The 23,205-nt window shown below is 30.5% G+C and overlaps 2 protein-coding genes across 2 annotated transcripts in view; both read left to right on the forward strand.

Annotated features, from left to right (window-relative positions):
- The window catches only part of LOC117169833 (T-complex protein 1 subunit delta-like), an 11,196-nt gene extending 4,671 nt beyond the window's left edge, over positions 1-6,525 (forward strand). Inside the window, exon 7 of the mRNA XM_033356342.1 lies at positions 6,402-6,525. Within this exon, the coding sequence (XP_033212233.1) occupies positions 6,402-6,525 (124 nt within the window). The remainder of the gene's footprint in view (positions 1-6,401) is intronic.
- Positions 5,845-23,205, forward strand: part of LOC117168885 (rhophilin-2) — a 177,904-nt gene continuing 160,543 nt past the window's right edge. The window contains exon 1 of the mRNA XM_033354790.1: positions 5,845-6,628. Coding sequence (XP_033210681.1) covers positions 6,566-6,628 — 63 coding nt within the window. The 5' untranslated portion in view covers positions 5,845-6,565. The remainder of the gene's footprint in view (positions 6,629-23,205) is intronic.

The raw sequence follows: 23,205 nt of genomic DNA on the forward strand, positions 1-23,205 counted from the left end.
TAAGCTTTGTACTTAAACGTAGTTTTCTTTCGGCTCTTGCATTTCTCAAAGTTTGAGACCGATATTTTATGCATAAAAAAAGTTGGAACGTTCAAAAAATGTTGAGGTTCAGAAAAAAGATGAAATAATTTTTAGTGAAGTTCCTACCAAAATGCAGTATCTAAACGTACTTTATTGTACTCTAATACATTTCCCAAAGTTTCAGCTCGATATTTTATTTACAAAAAGTTCTGAGGTTCAAAAAAACATTCAGTGAACTGAAAAACTGTGGTCGGTAATATAGGTATTTAGCTGTGTCACATGCCCTTAAGCACAAAGCTTAATAATAAAAGATGTAAAAAAATATATTTTAACAATCAATTCCAACGGCATCAGCCGGTAACGTTGTACACGAAAATACGAAACCTGGCGGCCACTAGACGAGGCTCTAGAGAGTTCGTATTTTCGTGTACAACGTTACCGGCTGAAGCCGTTGGAATTGATTGTTGAAATATTTTTTTTTACATCTATTATTATTAAGATTTGTACTTAAACGTAGTTTTCTTTCGTCTCTTGCATTTCTCAAAGTTTGAAACCGATATTTTATGTATAAAAAAAGTTCGAACGTTCAAAAAATGTTGAGGTTCAGAAAAAAGATGAAATAATTTTCAGTGAAGTTCCTACCAAAATGCAGTACCTAAACGTACTTTATTGTACTCTAATACATCTCCCAAAGTTTCAGCTCGATATTTTATTCACAAAAAAAGTTCTTAGATTCAAAAAAACATTCAGTGGACTGGAAAAGTGAGGTCGGTAATATAGGTATTTAGCTGTGTCACATGTCCTTAAAGATATTAAGATATCATTTTTTTTATTATCTAAAGCACAAAGACGTTGGTTTGGATTATATTAAATAATGCATAGTATTCACAGTTTACAATCAAAACAAACGCACTTCATGATTTTTGTTCAAAATTTCAACACTGCGGATATTTGATCTAAAATCAGTTTTTTCAGTTTTTTTTCGCTTAGAAAATGGAAAATTTCAAATGATCACTCAAAACATTCAAAGATTATTTAACACTGTCAGTAAATTACTTTTAATGTGTTATTAAATTCAACGTTCTTATTTTGTCAAGCATTTGCAACGATCATAGGCCAACTGCATAGCTGGCGCCGCCACACGGCCACCTCAAGTTTGAGGTTAGCACGCTCAGGCGCTCTAGTTTATTATCATTTATAATTTTGAAATGTTATTGAATATGGTTTAAAGTCTTAAAATTATAATTAATAATTTACACTATATGATAAACTTATATTGATGAAGATATTGATAGAACATATACAGAAATATAATTTTTTCTTTTTTGGAATTTTGAATGCTTTTTATATTGTGTTTTTAATTAAATGCAATTCAATAATTATGATATTCCTGTACATTTTGTATTCGTGTCAATTTTTATATTCTTTGGGAAATAACCCATTAATTATACCTCAAGATTATTTTTACAATACTAAATAATTATTGAGAAAATTCTGTATGTCCCGAAACAAAGAACCGATATTGGAAACCCGTGTTTACTAAAATTGATATTGGTAAATTTTTTATTAATTTGAATATAAAATACTTACTATTTTAAAATTAAAACCTCAAAATATTACTATTTTGATAGTAAACCATACATTTACTAATTGAAATAGTGAAATTTTCACTAATTCAGATTTAGAGAGTCTTTTTACGAAAACTGATGATATAGTGATTAAACTTTCTGGCGAATACATAGAACTAAAAAGGTTATCTTGAAATATCGGCAATAAAACGTTATTCATTGCAAACAGCATCATAAAATGTACAATTAAAGGCACTTAGAGTCATTTAATTTCCTCAGTTTTAAATCTTATTTCTGCTTTAATATGAAAAACAAGAGAACTGATGACAGTGAACTTTTTTTATTCCTAATGGTGGTTAAAGTTTAAAAGTATAATTTTCAAAATGAAGCTCTTAGTACAGTCTGAATTGTAAGCAAATATAACAAATAACTTAAAAACATTTGCATATCATTATTAACTGATAATTATTTATTGGGGTAAAGGTAAATGAACTTGAGAATCAATTGTGTCCACAGTCTACATCTACATCATTAGGATTCCACATTTCTATGGCAAGTGAACAATTTATTACAGGGCCCACGTTCGACATTCTAACGTGGGATTATGTATTCGTGTTAGCATCAATTCACACAAGCCTACAACTTAATCCCATGCCGAAGTTATGTGTAAAAAAATTAATTTCGAAATTCTTCGTCAGATTTCTGTCCTTTCTTCTTGAGAGTCGACCCAGTTGCGATTTCAGATCAATTTTAAAATTAAGTAATTTTATTGGATAAAATATGTCTTTAGTATGGTTAAAACAAAATATTGATGTCTATTGCCGTCGCTAATGATCACGGTAGATTATGCGATTTTAGGCCTTTATTTAAGAATTAAAAAAAAAACATTTAAAATATTCAACGGAAATTAAATATAAAAATATCCATGAAGTTTGCTACTTTCCCACATTAAATATCTATGGAAAATTAATTTTTCTGGAGCTGTTCAAATAATTCTTTTAAGTTATCTTTGTAAAATTAAAACACTTTACAAAATGTATGAGAATGGTAAAAATATTTTAAAATGTCTTCTTAATTGCTTGCGTTTTGCCTTCAAGAAATGTTTAAAAAACCATGCTTATAGTTATAAGTTATAAGTTTTCTGAATGGATACAAATTTAAGAACTTTCTATCTCATTTGAAGAAAGTTTTAAATCTATAATCCCAGATAATTTATTGATTTCTTAATGAAGATATAAGTTTTTTCAATTCTTCAGAATATTTATCAATATACTAATGCAATGCACTTTCTCAAAAAAACATTACAAAAAACTATTTTAAGGTGTCATGTGTTTCGTAGGAGACTTGGTTGCTGCAACTTTCAGTGGCATATTTGTAGCACATTTGCAAAGTCTTGATTGTATCTAAGTAATTTTTTTTTATTAAATACTTCGCTTTATTTTTCAATTTTCATTAAATAAAATTTAATGACAAAATTAAAGAAGTCTCAAATATATATATAAAAGTGAATTTTGTGATCAACATAATGTAATGGATGTAAGTTAAATATGTTTATGTTCCTTTATAGTTTAATTAACTTATCAAGTAGTAAGAGATTTCTAGGAAACATGGTGTATCATGAATGAAACTTCCTATAAAATTACTAAATTTTGAAAATATTTTTTATTTTAACGCCTAAAATTATATCCAGAATCTTCGATGTATCTAGAATTCGATAAAAAAAAGTATAATACGCTAGTTAAAGATTTTTTACTGAAGCCGATTTAATATATAAATGGTTTAAAATTGAATAATTTAAGTCTAACATTTCGTTTCCAATTTAAATCATTCAAATTTGTACGATTTTCAAATGAAAGCTTCAACATTCTCGATAAATTTGAGACTTTTTTTCAAGGACATGCGACCTCTCATTTGATCCGATTCCCGAAAAAAAATGCTGTGATGTTTAAGCCTAATCGGTGAATATGTCCCGACGGAAAGGCCCGCAAAATCCCATAAGATTTATATGCGAAAATTTTCAGCTATTCCAGCTAAACGCCTAGGTGGCCTAGCTAAACCAAATTTTTTCGGTGAAACATTTTGCACATAGTTGACGCATATGAGCCATGTTTTTTGCCATTAATTAAACTTTTTTTAACAAACGTTTCAAATTTATCTTCTTCTTTAATGGAAATGTGATAAAAAAATCGGATTTTTTTTTGTAATTTGATTAAGTGTTTCGCTTATCGTTAAATATTTACATGTTATACAAATTCATTACAAATAATAATTATTTTTTTGCATCATTTTTTCACATTGGTCAAAAAAATTTTGTTCTTGCAGTAAAATTTCATTCTACAAAAATGACTTTCAATTTTGTCGTTAGAAAATTATTTCTTTAATTTAACCGTTTAAAATTTAATTCAAACTCGCCGAGTGATGCGTATTGGTCCTCTGGAATACGAACTAATTTTTTTTTAATTTTCATGATGAATATAAAAAAATGTTTTGAACAAATATTAATTATATTTAGAAATTGTATAACATTTCAATATTTCATGATGAGCTATATAGTTAACCAAATTTAGAAAAAAGTAAATTTTAAATATTGATTTCAAAAAGTTTTCTCAAAATTGTCAATTTCAGTTTTTTGGGTCATTCAATGCCCTGCTGGATGAGGGGAGGTACTTTTTAATATAAACAGATTTGACTCGAGCTTTGTTGGATTTTTTTCCGGGAACCTCACATAATGGGGGGGGGGAGGTAAGTTCTGTATTCGAAATACACTTTTTTGGACCACTCAAGTATTCATATAGGTACTGAGAAATTAAGAACATGAATATTTAGTTGAAAATCGAGTATTTTATAATTTAACAATAAATAAATATATACCTAAATTGTTCAGAACTGAAAGATGTATATAAATTAAAAGTAGAAATGTGATTAGATTATAAAGAATAAGGAAGTATAAATAAAAGCATTCATCTTATGAAATGAAATACAAATTTGAATGGTTCATATAAAAAATATTATAAAACTTAAAAAGGATCAAGTTTTGTGTTTTGAATGTACAGACTAAGTATGTATATAATTTACAGAAAAATAAAAAAATAAACTATTTCAATTTTATTACCTATAAATCAACAAAAATCTTAATTCAGGAAATTCAGGTTTAATATGACTTTAAACTGTAAACTTAGTCCATTAAAATATAATGCAAATATACAGACTTCAAATTTTAGAAACGAATATTTTAAAGCCGTGAAATCCTCGAGGTTGAGAATAAATCAGATGTATTTAAAAATACATAAAAATGAAATCCGTATTAGGAGAAAATTGAATTATGTAGGAATGTCTGGAATCCTGATTTTTTAACGTCCGGTTTTTGGTGAAAGGTTTTCTTCGAAAATAGTTGAGATTAGGGTTTAATTAATTATTTTACACTCTCAGGGAGGAGGGATGATTCAAGGGTTGAAAGTTTAAAAAGTTTTACAAATTAAAAATGAATTTTGTAGGTTCAAATATGCTTGCGAATTATTTATGTGTACAGTTTTCGCTAGCGAATAAAAATATAAAATCATATTTTAGGAAAGAATCATTTTTATCAAGTTAGAATTTATTGAAATACTAATAAGAATTACATTTTTTTGGATACTTGTTTATCTGATTTAAAAAATTTTAGATCCTAAGTCACTTCAAAAGAGCCAAAAATGCAAAATGGCCATCACTAAAAGATGTGGGGAAATTTTTTTGAAATGTGAAATAAGTGCTCTTTTAACCAAATCCAAACAAAATTCCAGTTGTCTTCTTTTTCTCAAAAATAATTCGGAATGCAATGTTTTTAATTAAATAATTTTTTTTAATGGTCAAGGATTTTCTGATAGGAATTAAGATGCATTTTAATTTAATTTCAAATACAGTTATACTTCTAAACTCCTTTTTTGTTTCTACACTTAAAATTGTAGAAAGAATTTAACAGATTAGTAAATAAGTAATTAAGAAATGTCTGCCTGATAACAGGTTTAAAATTGAAATCTTATCTTATTCCAAGAACGTAGAGCACTCTATAATATAGTCTACTCTTATTCTATTCCTCTCAGAATGAAGTCGTCCTCTATCTCATTCCAATACGTTTTTTTTTACCATCCACAAGTAATCTCATCTCTCATCAGCCAGTCATTTAAAAATTTCACCTTCGAAAGCGAAGAGAACGATTCTACGCCAGTGGCCTTACTCACACGTTTATGCACACACTTAAGCTCAGCGCACGACGGTTTAACATTCGTCCACAAACTGTCGGCGCGGTCAGAATCGAAAAGAGCACCAATGGATCATCGTTCGATATTCCTATCGAACATTTGAATAGGCATCAGGTGTAAACTAAAATTCAAGTTTGTCAAAGGAATCTTATTATCATAGTCATAAATAAACTGAGGAGCGACCATGGTTCAGAGCAACAACTTCCACGACCTTTATTAATTTCTGTGCCAGCGATGGCAGCCCAATTCGTTACGGATGACGTACCCTGCTGCAACATCACCTGAGTACTTGAGCACCTGTTTATTGCGGACCAGCCGCTTCGGTACGAACTGACGCTTTTTCACTTTTCAGGCAGATTTTACTTTCAGCAGCGCCAAAAAGTTCCAGCGGGAAACTGCATTCTGGTGATGTTTTTTAGTCGGGTCGGGAATGATCTTCGTTTTCAAACAGTTAGTTTGGTTTGACTCGACTCGACGCGATCGACTCCGCGCGTCTTACCTGGATTGCAGTTACAGTGTTTTTTAGTGCAGCGAGTGTACGTGTTGTATGCAAATATAATATAATAACTTCCAGTGAAATCGGCGTTGGCCTGGAATTAGCATTTGGTGATGCTTTCTCCAAAATCGAAACACGATACGCGAATTCTTCGAAAGTTTTGGGCCTTCTTTGCCTCCAGGGTAACGTTCCAGGCAATTAGTAATCAGTGGAGATTAATTCAATGAGAGTATGAGATTACGATGAACGTCCCCATAATCTCTGGAGATATCGGCGATGAGGGTTATAAGCCACGTTTTGTCAGGGTGAGTTTTTATCTCTTCTTATTTTTTAGAGTAAGAAACGTCAGTGTTATAAGTTTTGATACGACGTTGGTTTCTATCTCTGAATTTATAATATTGAGGTAGAAAGGATAAGAATCACGTTTGTCATTATTATGAACGTAAAGAGTAAAATGTGCAGTAATGCATTCTCTAATTTGTTTTGAATAATCAAAGTTATTGAATGTCCGAAGACTGTAGAAGGATTTGAGTTTAATAGGATTTGAAAGTTGGAAACCTTCAAATTCCAAAGTTTAGCATTTGTAATTAATTGAAATGTCTCGTGTTTTAATGTTTCCTAATTTACAGACCTTAACATTTTATAGCAAAATATTACACATTTCATGTATTCATTTTATCTTTATTTGTCAAAGTCGGGATTCAAACGATTCATAAAATAAATAGAAATAAAGCTATTTTTCAGAATTTAAATCTTTCGAATTTGTCATTTTAATTGTTTTAAATTTGGAAGTCCTTGAACTTGAAATCGCCCGAATTAAGCAGCTTAGATTTGGTCAAATTGTTTAGAAGCTTTTGAGCTGAAAAGGGTACTCAAGTGTCTGGAATATTAATTTTTAAAGTTTATTTAACAATAGTTATTTAGAGTTTTATGTTTCTGCTTTTTCTTTAGGTAACGTTTGCCATTCTTATTAATTATAATGTTGTCGGGCTCATTTTATTCCTCGAAGAATTGATATAATATTCGTTCTTGTTATAAACAATATTTTTGTAAATAAAATTTACCATATATACATTTGTACATAATCTTTCAAGAAATGATGTGAGCCCTACAGCATTATAGGATTAAATAAAAATTCCATCTTTTACCTACTAAGAAAGCAAAAACATAAAACTCTAAATAACTGACCAAATAAATAATTTTATCCTCCAATAATTGTTTTAAATTTCGCCTTCTGTTCTCTTCCAAATTAGTTTCAATTAACAATTGGAGTATTTTCCTCGATTTTATCAACCATTTTTAACAGTGCTCATTTGGAACTTGAGCATCGTTACTGTAAGTTTCAATTCTCCTAATTTAGAAGCTAATAATACAATGTAATTTTAATTTTGTGAAATTCAGAAGAAAATATTTGATTTATTACACAGCATACAAATTTTGAATTGAAAACATTGAACCTATTTTTATATTTTTAAGCTAAAAAGCTACAGAATTTGATGTTTGGAGATAAAAACCTTAAAGTTTGATAGCAGAAGAATTTTATAATTTCCTGAAGGAGTAACAAAATTAAAGGACTGAAAGTTTTAAAATCTCCAAGCGTAAGAACCATAACATTCCCAATTTAAAAGATTTTGAATTAGAAAACCTTTACATTTCTAAGCATTTAAATTTGAATGTATCCAGGTATATAATAAGGCCTTCACCTTTAATGGCATAAAAATGAAGAGCTCTCGAGATTTTAAAGCGAACCCACTTAAAAACGTTCAAAAAAATGTTATAACTCCAAAATTGAAAGCATTAAAAATTGGAAACTTTTATTTCCTCATACCACTAAAATTGAATCCTTCTCTTTCATAATAGAACTTTTATAAACGTGGATAAATCACCTTGGCAGAGTGTTAAAGAATATAATATTTAAATTTCTAAAACTAAATTTAAATTTATATACGTGCGCACTTTATCAAACACGTTGAGAAGAACCCATCCCTTTAGGATGAAAATGCATTTAAAATTCTCCATCGAAAATATAAAGCAATGGTACACAAAGGGCATCCTGTTCAAGTACAGGAAGTTCCCCCAAAAGATCAACAAGAAAAAATTTTAACTACTGATGACTATGGAATTCTGAACAGGTACATTGTGAGAATTAGATTTATAATTTTAAAGGGTCAAGATAAAATTGTAAAAATGATTTGATGAAACAAATCAAACCTTTCTTCGACCGTTGATATTTATTGATTTCAAATTCTTTATGTCTTACGGTCCAATCGTAAATCGAGAAAATAAATATGAGTCAAAAAAACATGTTCTTCGAAACTCAGATATTTATTTTATAGATAAAACTCCTTCCGTAAGACATAAAGAATTTGAAATCAATCAAGATAAAATTATTTTAAATCAAAACATTTTTCAAACAACTGTGAAAATTATTATTTTCAATTACAATAATTCCTTACAATTATCTTATAACATTTTATTTTATATTACTCAAATAAATTGTAAAAACGTTTTAACCATTAATAGAAACTAGATTGTAGAATTTATTGAAAAATGAGTTTCGTGTCCATAAGAGACTTATTTAATAATTTCCTTCAATTTATGCATCACTATAATTTTTCCATTGCAGTATGTCATTTTCCAAAGAGCCTTTGTTACTAAAGGCTCCATATAATTTCATGATATAACTCTACGTCACACTTTTATTGGATCTTGAAGTCTTTAAAAAATCATGTAAAGAAACTACGTCTAAAAATAATGTTTGCATAATTTAAATCCCAAACGTAAAACAAAAGGGCAAATTATTTATAATAGAAATAATTCCTTTAAAAATTCTAAACCTGCGAAATGTGTGCAACGTCCTAAATATGCACAATACTATACCATGAGTTATTGTAAATTGTAAAGAACTTGCAATGTGTATACATTAGCATAAATTATAATAAGACTTTTCTTCTGACGTAAACAGACACTCGTGAACTGTTTTTTCCCTTTTACACATGTTGATTTTTCTCTTTAAAACCGCAAAATTTAAAATTTAACTCAATGCATTTTCCCCACTCAAAATCGTTTATGTTATGTTCTAAATTATTTTGTCACATTGTGTCCAGTGATAACATAATTGATAGCTTTGTGAAATATTTTTCAAGATATAGGGATAAAAACGCTATTGAGTAATATATTCTTTAAAGCTGTTTACCTGGATTGGCTCCTCTTGGGAATATTGATACCTTCTTCGTGACATCAATCTTAATGAATTTTAAAGTCTTGAACGTGCTTTCAAACGTAGCATTTATCATATCAGAATTATTATGGTCTTAAGAATGCCTCATTTAGGTTCCTGATAGAATGAAAAATAAATCTGTGGTTTTCCGCAGTGAGAATTGTATTTGAAATCGTGCAAGTTTATCAAGTTGTAGTTTTAAATTCTCAACAATTGTTTTTGAATCTAGAAGCTGCACAAATTAAAGTCACTCTAATTTGAAAACATATCTGTCACGTAATCTGCTCAAATAATTTTTCAAAACTTTCAGGTTTACCGATTTGACACCACACAAATTTAAATAAAATTCCATTTTGTTCTCGAAATTGGAAGCATTAGATACTTTGAAGGCCATCGAAAATTTAGAAGTTAATAAATATGATATTCTTCAATTTTAGATCTTAAAAAAATAATGGCATCCAATTAAAAAATCCCAAATTTAAGAGCCTCTAAATTTAAATTGCATTTACATATTTAAAAAAACTTTAAATTTAATTTTTAAACTTTTGAAAGCGTGAAAATCCACCAGAGGCTTTCTAATTAAAACACATAAAAATATTAAAGCCTCTTTTGACACAAATTCCTTTGACATCAAGTTGGAGGCCTGAAATTTAAGTTTAAACAAATGGTGAAACCTTGGAATTTGGAAGAGTGCGAAATTTCAATGTCCAAATTTCTAGTTTTTATGAAGCAGGAAGGCTGTTAATTAAAAATGTATAGTTTAAATGTTTCTATAAAATTTAGTTTTTTAACATTTGAAAGTATCTTAATTTAGTAAGATATAATAGGGGCATTTTTTGTTTCAACTTAGAAAATTTCGAATTCTTGGCTTATTATTGGGAAGCATCCAAATTCTTCGATTTTTAAGCCGTAAAAACATTTTAACTTATATGATTATAAATGTTATTGCGATTCATCGAGTTCTAAGTAATTATAAATTTGTTCGGGCAACCATTCAAAATGAAACTGACGTCTTGAGCAGGATTTCATTAATATTTAGCCTTCTAAATAGTGAATGTCATGTGGTAATTGATTGACAAAGGGATCAAGATTACTATCTGAATCAGTCAATTTTGATTCTATTATTGATTTCCTTCGTTCGTCTATCACAGGTTATATTCATTAACAGCCTTCAGAAAAAAAACATGTATCTGATAATGAAGCTGACAAATCTGATAAAACCTGGTAAAACAAACATTGTGAAATGGAATTTTTCCTCTATTTTGTTTCCAATCTCGTGCTTTTATTCATAAAACGCAATAATTAAAAATTATAATGGTAAACTAACTTTACTATTTTTCAGTACTTTAAATATAGTCAACTCTCTTATATTAAAATCTTGTTAAAACTATATGATTAATAAAAAGTAAAACTTCAATATTTTCTTCAATAAAGATTTAATTGCAAATCTAGAACAGTATCAATTTTATTTGCATGAGAGACTAGATTACTAGAATTTACAGGACTTTCCCTTTTCTAGTTGTCATTACATGTCAAATCAAATGCTTCATAAAACGCCGATCTTGAAACAACTTTCTAAACAAAACGTAGAATTTTCTTCTTTTGAAAACCCCCTATTGAAAACCGGAAACCATCAAACACTGGAAAGTTTCTTGCTTGACATTTCGGAAGACGATCTTTCGTATTTAATGCCACAACTTTATCTGTCAACACAATACCAATCTTAAGTACTTAAGAAACACATCGTGCGTGGAAACTGTACCACTCGTGCGTTGTGTGGAGGTATTGTGTAGATTAACTTTTACATGTCATGTGAACACTTGGCATGAACCTTGCAATTATATTCGCGAGGAGCAACAAAAAATCTGGTATACTCGTTACCTGATTTCACATCGTTCTTTGGGTAGGGATATTGATCCGGATCTAAAACATAAACACGATTTGCAGAAGTTATTATTTCATAATAACAGAATAATTCAATCTATTTTGGAATTTATGTTTGGAGGAAAACAATTAAAAATTTGTATTTTTCAAAATAAAACGATATAAATTTAAAGCAGACCTGCGTTAGAATTCAGGCGGAGCTAGAGATGATTTTTTAAATAGGTAAGGCGATAACTAATTTGGTTTAGACTCAGTAGCTAAAACAACTGTCATTTCATGGAAAAACTATCAATTTAAAGACTTCAATATTTATTACTTTCAATAGATTATTATAATACCATTAAGCCATTTCCCTTTTGGAGTAGGCGTGGCTCACTTGGTGGGGACGGGAGTATTGTGAGAAAGGGGTTATAGAATTTTTATATTGATCTAGAATTATCGTGTTATTTAATTGAATAACACGTTCGTTCCGCAACACTGCTCCGACTCAGGTTGCTGATCAATCTCTCTAGCAATCACTCCAAGTGAAGAGCCTCACAAAGTCGTCATGTGGAGTTCCCCACTTGAGTCCATTAGTATCCAAAGTCTTTTGTTACAGGCGTCATTAGCATTTTTTATACAAGCTCTCGTGTTTCTGTGGCTTCTCAGGTCTCTTTTAACTAGGGTCTCATTCACACATTCTAACCATCCTTTCCGTGGTCTGTCTCTGGACACGCTGCCATTTTCTTTATCTTGATACACTTGTTTCGTTAGCCGTTCACCTGTTCTTCTCTCAACATGCTCAAACCATCTTAGCCGTTTTCTTTCCATGTGTCAACTAGTGTTTCTTCTGCGAAAATCCTAAGATTAACTAATTTTAAATCGAAGCATTCGTAACCGAACAATTTCAAATTAGGTGTTTTCACTTCAGCCACCAGCTAACTTCACTTCGTTGAGTGCTGAAATGGAAACAATGTAATAAAATGGCTGAGACAAAACTTTATTTTTTTAATATCTTCGTAATGAATAATAATAATTATTATTTCATTAAATAGTGCTTAAAGAACAAAAACTGTTTTTCACATACACTTATACAGAATAAATTAGTTTTTTACGAAGATATTAGAAAAATAATGCAAAAAAGGACCGAATTTCATGCATTTGGTCCATTGTTTTCCCTCAGCTTTTAACGAAATGAAGCTGGCTGGCGGTTAAAAGGAAAATAACTAATTAGAAGCGTTTACAATTTATGAACTCGATACTGCACAATTTTAAACTGATAGTTTCTCAAAGTAGAACAATTAACAATTTTATCAAGAAAAATTGAACAGTTAAGAAGTTTTGTGAAACTTAAAAATGGCTGGTGTATATTGAACATATTTAAATGTACTAAGCATTGAAATGGATAATTTAAATGAAGAATGAATTCAGAATATAGGATTCTAAATTTAAATACTTTCAAAATTGAACAATTTCAGCTCCTAATTTTGGTATGGAAACTCAAACAATAAGATTTTTTGCGCTTAAAATAAAAGAATTTTTCGAATTTGGGACATTTAAAATCAAAAAGCTCGAAAATTCCGAATTTACCGCGAGGGATTAAATCAAAAAATATGCCCGCTTCACGGGCACATTCACGTTGCTAGCTGCGCGCGCGGCGCCTCGCGCCACGTTTGAGCGAGCCTGCGGCGCGTACATAGGTACGCTCTCTCGCTTCACGCTAGTTTTTGTACGTTTAATTCGTACACTTTAAATAAATTTTTTCAAATATTGTGAATACTATAACTTAAATCGATAACTGTAATTTAAACTTCTGAGGAATTATATCCATAAATTGTAACTAAATTTTTTTCGATTTGATTTTAAAGAGGGTTCTCAAAGCACCTACAGCTTTGACGATTACATTCTCATTACGAAACTCGCTCTTCGCGCTCGATAATTCGTGTCGACTTCAAAAACTTCATCAAGATAATTTGTAAATCTTTTTAAAATCTACTAAAAATAACGTTTTAAACTTATGGATCTCTTACAAAATAAAAATTGCATAGTTTTGAAAATGATTCAACTTTTTGGAAATTTTGTCTAATTAAAAAATTTCATGACAATAGTTTCGAAAAACATTTATTTTATATCTAGTAGAAATTTAGATTGATATTTCCTAACCTATTAAAAAATTTGTTTTTCATTTTTTTATAAAATTTTCAAAATGTTGAAAAGCATATAACTTTTTAAAGTTTTATCGAATTAAAAAATGTCATTAGGATAATTTGCAATTCTTTTTGACGTGTATCAGAAAATTTGACAAAAATTTCTAAAATTCATAAAAAAATTTTATTTTAATTTTGAAAAAGTTCAAACTTTCTGAATTTTTGTCTAATTGAAAAATTTAACTGACATAGTTTCTAAATTTTTTTGATATCTAGTGATGAATTTAAATGAAATTTTTTAATCTCTTAGAAAAATATTTATTTTTTATTTTTCTGAACATTTTTAAAATTTTCGAAAGTACATAACTTTTCTAATTTTCATCGAAATGAAACATTTTATTTAGATAATTTGCAAGTCTTCTACCTATCTATCAGAAACTTTAACAAAAAATTTCAAATTAAAAAATTTTGTTTTCAAATTATGAAAATGCTCTAAATTTTGTAATTTTGGTTGAAAATATCTGCTTAACGAACTTAGCCTTCATTTTGGGAAACTTAAGAAGTGTATGAAAGGCTGACTTGATTGGACAAATCTTTCAAAAGTCAGCGTGGCTACAACATTCAGATAACGATACATACAGACACCGATGAAATTTTATGATTTTCGGATTCTGTGAGTGTCGAAACATAAAGATCCGTTAAAAACCAGAGATCGAAAATTTGACCGATTACATTACACTTTCATGAATGAAAATGTAAAAAGTGTATGGTAGCATTTATGGAAAATTAAAACTGTTAAAAATGGAGCACAGTTAACAACTACTTGGCAGCAGACAAATAGAAGAATGTAGAAGGTATCTTAATCTCGATATTATAAATCCTTAGAATAAAAAATCAAACACCATAAAAATTAAAGAATTTCAAAATTAGGTTTTAAATTGCACGATTTTAAATCAAAATTATTCAAGTATTAATAATCCTTCTAATTAAATACCTATTGCACATATTTTATAACCAGAAGCGTTCGAAACTTTAAAAAATGTTAAAACATGACAATTTAAAATCTTGAAAGTTTTTAGTTTTGGATTAGAACTGTGAATATGTGATGTTTGTAATTTACTAAAGAAATTTATTATAGACATATACATGACAATTTTTACATTCTCATTCATGAGAGTGGAATGTAATCGTCCCAATTTTCGATCTCTGATTTTTAATGGATCTTTACGTTTCTGCACACACAGAATCCGAAAATTATAAAATTTTGTTGGTGCCTTTCTGTCTATCTGTATATATGTATGTCTGTATGTATGGTTACCTGAATGTTGTAGTTACGCCAACTTTTGAAGCATTTGTCCAATCGAGTCCGCATTTCATACACATCTGAAGGTCCCCAAAATGAAGGTTAAGTTCGTTAATCAGACATTCCCAACTATAATTAAAAAATTGAGAGCATTTTCAAAATTTGGAACATTTTTTTCAAATTTTATGCATTTTTGTCAAAGTTTCTCATAGGTGGATAAAAGACTTGCAAATTAACGAAATAAAATTTTTAATTGTAATGGAAATTAGAAAAGTTATATACTTTCAAAAATTTGAAAATTTTCAAATAATAGAAAAAATTATTTTTTTCATAGATCCAAAAATTTCATTAAAAATTTTCACTAGACACCAAATATATTTCAAAACTATTCTAGCCGAATTTTTCCATTAGCCCACAATTTAAAAAATTAGAGCCTGTATAACCTAACTCTTGAGCGCAAAGTGCGATTATCGCAATGAGAATGTAATCGTCAAGGCCGTAGGTGCTTTGAGAACCTTCTTTAATGTAAAATTAAAAAAAAATGTTCAGCTTCACTTTATGATTAAACAACCACAGCAGAGTCCAATTAGGAACAGGGAAAATAAAATGTGAAAATTATTTTGCAATATCTGAATAAGCAGTACCAGATCATGGTGCACACAAAAAAAAATTGTAATAGATATTTGATATAATAGTTTTTAACATACAATGTGGAAAATTTCGCATTGTGGTCTGTGCGCAAATGTGGAGGGTAATAAAAAAACCGAGGGCGGAGCGCGAGGTAAATACATCATCGAGCGCGGAGCACGAGATAAATATATTATCGAGCGCGAAGCGCGAGAATCAACAGTCTACGCGCGTCAAACACTCAAGAGCCGCAAGCACCCCAGAGTAACAAATGCTTGATTTGAGTCATTCAAAAAATTATATAATTTGAGCAGAAACTATTTTTGTAAATTTGAATTTAAATTAAAAATGTTAATCAAACATAGTAGATAGAAGATATTAAGCGATTTTAAAGGGAAATAAGACTTCTTGAAACTAACCCGTGGTGGAAAAATATTGTGGATATAAAAAATAATTCATAATAAAATTATATAATTAATATTTATTTCACAAAAATCTAATTTATAGATATTGCAGTTAATTAAAAATATAAAAAAAGTTTTTGTATACAAAAAAATGAGAAAGAGTTTCCGCAAATCTTCTACATACGCGCGGTGTCAAACTTTTGATGTAACTTTATATTATGCTGCTGTTACTTTGTCCCGTCACCTTAACACACTACTTGAGCATTTACGTGAATCTCTCGAGAAACTAGCTAAAATCTGCTCTTCATATATTCAAATTCGTAACTAACTCCTAGATAGCACCAAGACTGTGACTAGACAGCAGAAATGTTTGAATCAAACGCGTAGCAAAACTAGACAGTGCCAGTGAAAGGCCAGTTTAGTATTTCGTCAATAGACAGCTGTGAGAAAAACTGTACTTGCTTTAGCATGATGCAAAACTTCCACGAAATTTTTCCACACGGGCAGCGTTTCATCACTATTGGAATATCGTAGTACAAAATAACTTTTTTTTCGTTCCATCGTATCAAATGTAATCCGCCATTTCATTTACATATATTGTTTAATAAAAATGATATTATGTATGAATTATGCACTCACTAGAAAAATGTTAAATAAGGAAATTCTGAGCATATATTACATCAGAATATTTAGATGAAGTTTTAAAAATGTCCCATTTTTTACGATCACGTGCAATTACGTAGCACATCTGTGTTTCTTTAAAACACACATATAACGTACATGATTTGATGAAGGTCATGTTTGAACAATGGCATTAGTCTTTTCATTCGTTATTGTATGGTTTCCGTTTATATCTGCGTATGCACGATGATACGTTGCATAAAACTTTGTAAAATTTTCAGATACGCAGAATTCCATTTTATTTTCGTTCTAGATTGATACAAAAAAAATGTCTTGGAAAAAAGTTGAAACTTTTGGATCCTGAATAATAAATGTAGTAATTGATTTAAAAAAACTTGATTGTCTTTCTTTTCCAGTTCTTTATTATCAGTTAACCGTTATCACCAGCTAAGGAAGATATTGCAAATAGAAATGGCATTTTATTTGCTCATTTTTCTGAAAATTTATAACCGTCAATCACCGATCCCAGCTTTGTTGAATGTTTTTTACAGCTACGTTTTGTCTTACACAAAGAACCGTCACTTTTCTGCCGAAAAGGCTCAAATAAATCTTTAAACTTTTACAAGGTGTTGTTTCATTGTCTTGTTTTATCACAAAAGTTCTCAACACTTTCTATAGAGTAAAGGGATATTCTCACCACTTTCGGATGAACTCTTTCTGAGTAGAAGTCTGTATTTCAACAGCAGATAAAACTTTGGTGTGATTGTATAATATATGTACCCACAATGTTCTCCTTTTTCGCGACTATCACTTTACGAACTATCTGGCCGCCTTCACTTTACTATACTATTCTATTCGCAAAACTATGCATAAGAAATATCGTTTCTGTATACATATAAGAGCCTCCACAAACCAATATGTTTTTCAAATTTTCATTTTATATTATTCATTCGCATCCACAGAATCGTATCTTCCAGTTGTGGGAAACTATATCATTATGATAAACAAGGACAAGCACAAGTGTGATACAATAATGTAGGTTGCATGATTTCTTATAATTATGCAAAAATAAAAAAATGTTTATTATTCGCATAAAATTGTTACATTGACTGAATATTTTGTCCATAGAAAGATTTGTATGAGTAAAAAACGATTCGCGGCAAAAATTTTGATTCGCTTACCCAAATTGTTGTATCTTTAAATCAGCGTAATGTAGTCAACCAAAAGATTTTGTTGAATGAACAACATTTTTATTCTGAGTGCATAGCAAATAAAGTATGGAAGCATGACCTTCCATGTTTTGCAAACAATTATGGCAAATCTAGATGTTAGTTTCACAAGTGTCTTACTTATGATAGTGTGGTCGACTTAACAACAGTTACATAAATAGAGTATGTAAATCGATCGCTGATTGTGTAACTTGTTACATAAATCGCGGATGTCTGTCATAGTGAACGTGTAACTCGCGGTCATTCATATTGCGCCTTCCCTGGTTCATTTGCGCGATTTCATCTATATCTATGTTGCAGATTCTTTAAATTTAAAATTCGGCTCTTATATGAACAGAATCCAAAAGGTTGTATCTTCTAGATAAATCATGCATCTTAACGTGTTTACTGTTTAAAGATAATAAATTAAATTGTACTTTTTTACATATTTTGGTTGATAAGTGTTCATTATTTCGCAAACAAATTAATTTATTAAATATGTGAATTTCGCGATTAAATTAAATAATAATAAATCTTATTAAAAAAATAATTTAGAAAAAGCTGAAGTTCGAAAAGAATTTTTGTAGATTATATAAAAATACAAAACTTCCAATTCGCAAACAGTTAAAAGTTTAAAGAAGTCAGCTCATAACTCTGTTTAAGAAAAAGGAATATCTAAAACTATCAAAAATTGAAAAAATGTGGCCATTCTTATCAGAAGTTTGGTATATTTTCATTTAAAAAAAGGGTAAAATTCACAAATAATGAACATTTTTTAAACGTTTTTGAACTTGTTTTAAAGATTATTTTTTGTATCGTGTTAATAATTTATTTAATAAATTCCCCAAAGGATTCCACTTAAGCAGCAAGTGGTTGAAGTAAATAATTTTTCAGAAAGATATTAAAAAATAATAGGTAGCGTATTTTAAATGAATTTAACAAAAATTCTATTATTTTTCGTAATTTTACTCTAGAATTTTCTAAAAAAATTTATAATGACAATTTTTTAACTTTTATAGAGTTGTGTTTTAGATTATTCTTAAATTCTGGAATGTTTTTAGAATTTTCTAGATTATTATGATTAATATTATGGAATCTTTTAGAATGTTTTAAAAGATGCCTGAAATGGCTATTGTTATATATCACGTGTTAAAATTAATCTTTTGCAGTCTAAATGTTTATATGTAGAAAGAAAACGGTTTGAGATGAGTGAGTTAATTACGCTCAAAGTGTAACTGAAGACTTGAGGATGATTGGATATTAGTTACACCGAGTAATGCAATCCTACTGGTTATTGAACGGCGAACGGGACGTGACGTCATTCAAACAGGTGTTATCCAGACTAGTGACTTCCGGTGGTCATGCTTCAATGGATAGCTGTACTAAAACCTTCGTAAAATTGACATTGAACGCACGATTCTTACATGCACTGCACAGTCTATTCGTTCCGCTTCAATTAATCAATTATTCACCTATTTACAATGTTTAGAAATGACTCATCAATAGCAATTCATTCCAAAAATATCGTTATCAATATATTTGAGCTTCTTGAGAAAGATAGCCAATATAAAGATAGTATTGACAATTTCTCATCAGAATTAATATTGACTTCAGTTTATATTTATCTTTTGTAACTAAAATGAGATAAAAAATACCTGGGGCAACAGCATATTTTTCTTTCAAGGTGAATGAACTATCTGAAGAATAGATACAATTTTAGGTTTAGAGTTGGTGACCATGAAAATATGAATACAAAAGTCGATCGTAAAGTGTAGATTATAGAAGACGTGATGAGAAAAGTTGACGCCCTTTGCTGATACTTTTTCGAGATTTTGCTTTACAACCAGCAATTTGCATATATACATTTCGTGGAGCATAACCAAGATACGATGAATTAATTTTTTTTATCTTTCCAAGAACATTACACTGTTTGTCCATTGGACGTGCTAGAAGCAACCATTATTATCATCACTGTGGAACAAGCATCCTCAGTGTTGAACGGTTACGAAGGCGGAAATGCTTATCATTATCTTAGACTGGGAGCCTTTAATGCTTGGTTTAGCACCAGGTTCAAGGGACTTCCCCTACCGGTTATACACTTCTCCTTTTGTTTCCTTGAAGCCAGACGAAACTATGCATGCAGACCTTTTTCCAAATATTCGTCGGACAATTACAGACTTTGTTAACGGACGCTGTTTCCGGTAACGTTAAAATAGGTACCAGGAGCGAATCCTGATATGTAAGTTATGCCAGGCTTTGTATGGTTCAAGACCTTTTGAACTCTGTCTTTTCATGAAGCTATTTAACAAATTTGTATTGAATTTAAAAACTTGCTGGAACTGAGAAATCGTGTCTTTTTTAATAAGATTGAAACAAAGTGTGATTGATTTCCCTAGTAGAAATTGGTCCTAGTTTTATACAAGTTTCTAGTCAGTTTTTCCCTACGTCTGTTTAGCACCCAGCTAGGAATCTTTTCAGGTACTACTCAGGAATGTAACGCTGCTTCGAGTGAGTAACTGACTAGGAAATCTAGAAGGAATTTAATTAGTTACTCACGATGTACTTAGGTATTTTTTAATAAAATGATTTCCATTTTTTAATGAAACTAAACTCTTATTTTCAAAAATATAAACTACATTAGAGATTTCCCTTTCCTCTATTGGTCGCTTGCCTCGTTCAGTCCTTGGCCGCCTTAGTCCGCTCGGTCCTACCTCCATACCAATCTTTAGCGTTGGGAATGACGCTCGACAACGCCGTTTCGAAGTCTTTTGAGGACAGTGTTTCACCCCTTTCGTTTTTTCACATAGTAAAAAATATCGTACTCTTATTTGCATCTGATTACACAGGCCCACAAAGAAAAGTTGTCTGCGCGAGACAAGTTACTAGGTTACCCTTATGGATTTTGAGCCGCTGAATCTCAATCTGACCTCAGAATTTCTCCTACACGTCTCAGTTTTCTGCTAGATGCACGAAATAGGGTAAAAGCTAGGGATATTCTGCACCTTATTTTTAGAATACCAGTATACGCACAAATACACACATGGGTGTTATATTCTCAATTGTAGCGACTTGTAGAGACTTAATTCGTACACATAAATTCTCTAGTGTGCCTTCTGTTTCCCCTAACTTCGGGAATTCTAGGGAAATTGAAGGTCTTTCTCATATTATATAGATGTATATGGAAAATGTTTTGAGTGCGAAACCCGAATTTGAACACCAAATTTTTCGCCTCGTTCTATGCTGTTCCTAAATGCAGTAAATAGGGGGAAATCTGGGCATCTTTAGCTAATCCTAAATTCCTAACGACGCCATTCAATTTCTCCTGTACCCATAGTTTAGGGGTAGTATCCTTTTGACCTGAGGGAATATGATTTGACCACTGGAAACATTATCATACGATATTTTTAAGATATTTGCAGCATTGAATCCGGCCACGTTTTTCATGTAAAAGTAATAATCTTCTTTATTTCGCGGCTCATTCCATTGTGTAGGCGTAAACATCTGCTTATTGTTGGATTTATTTGTTTCCGCGCGGCATATTTTGCTATAACAAGCACTGCATACTAGGGAAAACAAAAGGCACATTAGAGAATTTATGTGTACAAATTAAGTCCTTACAAAACGCTACACCTAAGAATATAATACCCGTGTGTCTATTTTTGCGCATAATGGTATTATAAAAATACCGTCCTGAATATCCCTAGGTTTTCCCCTAGTTTCTGCACCCAGGAGAAAACTGTAAGAAAAAAAGACGTGTAAGAGAAATTCTGTGGCCAGAATGGGATTCAGCGGCCCAAAATCCATAAGGGTAACCTAGTAACTTGTCTCGCGCAGACAACTTTTCTTTGTGGGCTTGTGTGAACAGAAAATTTCTAGGCTTTTTCCCACTTTTTGCATCTAGGGAGATAATGGTACAAGTGCGAAAAATTTGATGGTCAAATTTAGATTGAACGCGCAAAACTGCAAAGAATATAACATTTATGTTATTTTTTTCCATTATAACATGAGCAAGACCTTCAATTTCCGTAGATTTATTCTAGCTAGGGGAAACGTAAAGCACCCTGGGGTATTTTTGTGTATGAATTTCGTCTTTACGAGTCGCAACAAATAAGAATATGACACCGGTAAGTTTATTCTATCGTATACTGGTAATATCAAAATAATTTCCAGAATATCCCTAGGTTTTTCCCTATTTTCTGAATATAGGGGGAAACTGAGACGTGTGGGAGTATTTCTGAGGCCAGATTTGGATTCAGCGGCTCAAAAATCTATAAAGGTAGCCTAGTCACTTGTATTCCGCAGACAACTTTTTTTTGTGGGCCTGTGTTATTAATTTGATAATCATTTAATAAATTATCATTTACCAAAAATTTGTTATTAATTGTTATTTAATAATGATAGATTTTAAAATGTATTTATTTATATTCAAATTTTATTATATTATATAAACAAACATATTTATTCGCATTCAAATCCATGTATGGAATACATTTCTTTTCTATTTTCTAGGTTAGGATTATTATAGTTTATTATTTTTCCACTTACCTGGAAATAACTTATTTAATTGTTTTTTTTTGCTGAAATTTGTCACTCGATTTCATGTTAATTTCTTTTTTCAATCCAAACCGTAACCGACCGTAATTTTATGACACAGTCGCAACACAAAATGATTAAAAAGGAGTAATTAATTACCGCACTGTTTATGAATCAGCTGATCGATCGCAATGCCACAACAACAGCTTTTCCCTCGCTTTTCCTCGCGAAACCCTTGACAATAAAAAAGCGCTCGTTCCAAGCAACAAAAATCTGTCAGAAATAAGTAGGGGTCTTACGAGTTAAAACTGATCAGGAAACCGTAGTTAATTTGTATCCAGGTACTGGCAAGGAAAAACTAATCTCATATTGAATGAGGAAAATTCATTGATTACTAGTCAAGAATTTCCTCATTCAAATCAGTTTATAAAATTCTAGTTCGGTTGTAACGAGGCACTACCTATAGACTTTTCAGCCTAGTTTTTCCACATTTCAGCCCTACGATTTCCTTTTCAGTGTTAAGGAAGGTCTAGACCAATTTCTACTAGGGTTGCTGGATTTTTTTACAACGAAAGTTTTTTGATATCACTTGATAATTGGGTATAGAAATATTCTGAACAGTCAAATTCTATTTTCAAGAGCCAAAAAGAAGGTTAATCCAATTAATGTTTTTAACGTTTATTGGAATACATTATAGCAATCTAACCTTCGTTTTTGAAGTAATTTTTAAGCACTCTGTCTTGTTATCACACCATTAAGCCATTTCCCTTTCGGGGTAGGTGTGACTCACTCAGTAGGGGAAAGGAGAATTGTGTGGAAGGGATAGAGATTTTTCAGACTGATCCAGAATTCTCGTGCTACGAGGGTAGTTCAATAAGTCCTTAGAATGACCAACAGATGGCGCGCGAATCGCTCCAAATCATCTGTTTTCAGTCAGCACCACTCCCGACTAGATA

Source organism: Belonocnema kinseyi, chromosome 3 (genome assembly GCF_010883055.1).
Source record: "Belonocnema kinseyi isolate 2016_QV_RU_SX_M_011 chromosome 3, B_treatae_v1, whole genome shotgun sequence".
In the NCBI taxonomy this organism is placed as follows: Eukaryota; Metazoa; Arthropoda; class Insecta; order Hymenoptera; family Cynipidae; genus Belonocnema; species Belonocnema kinseyi.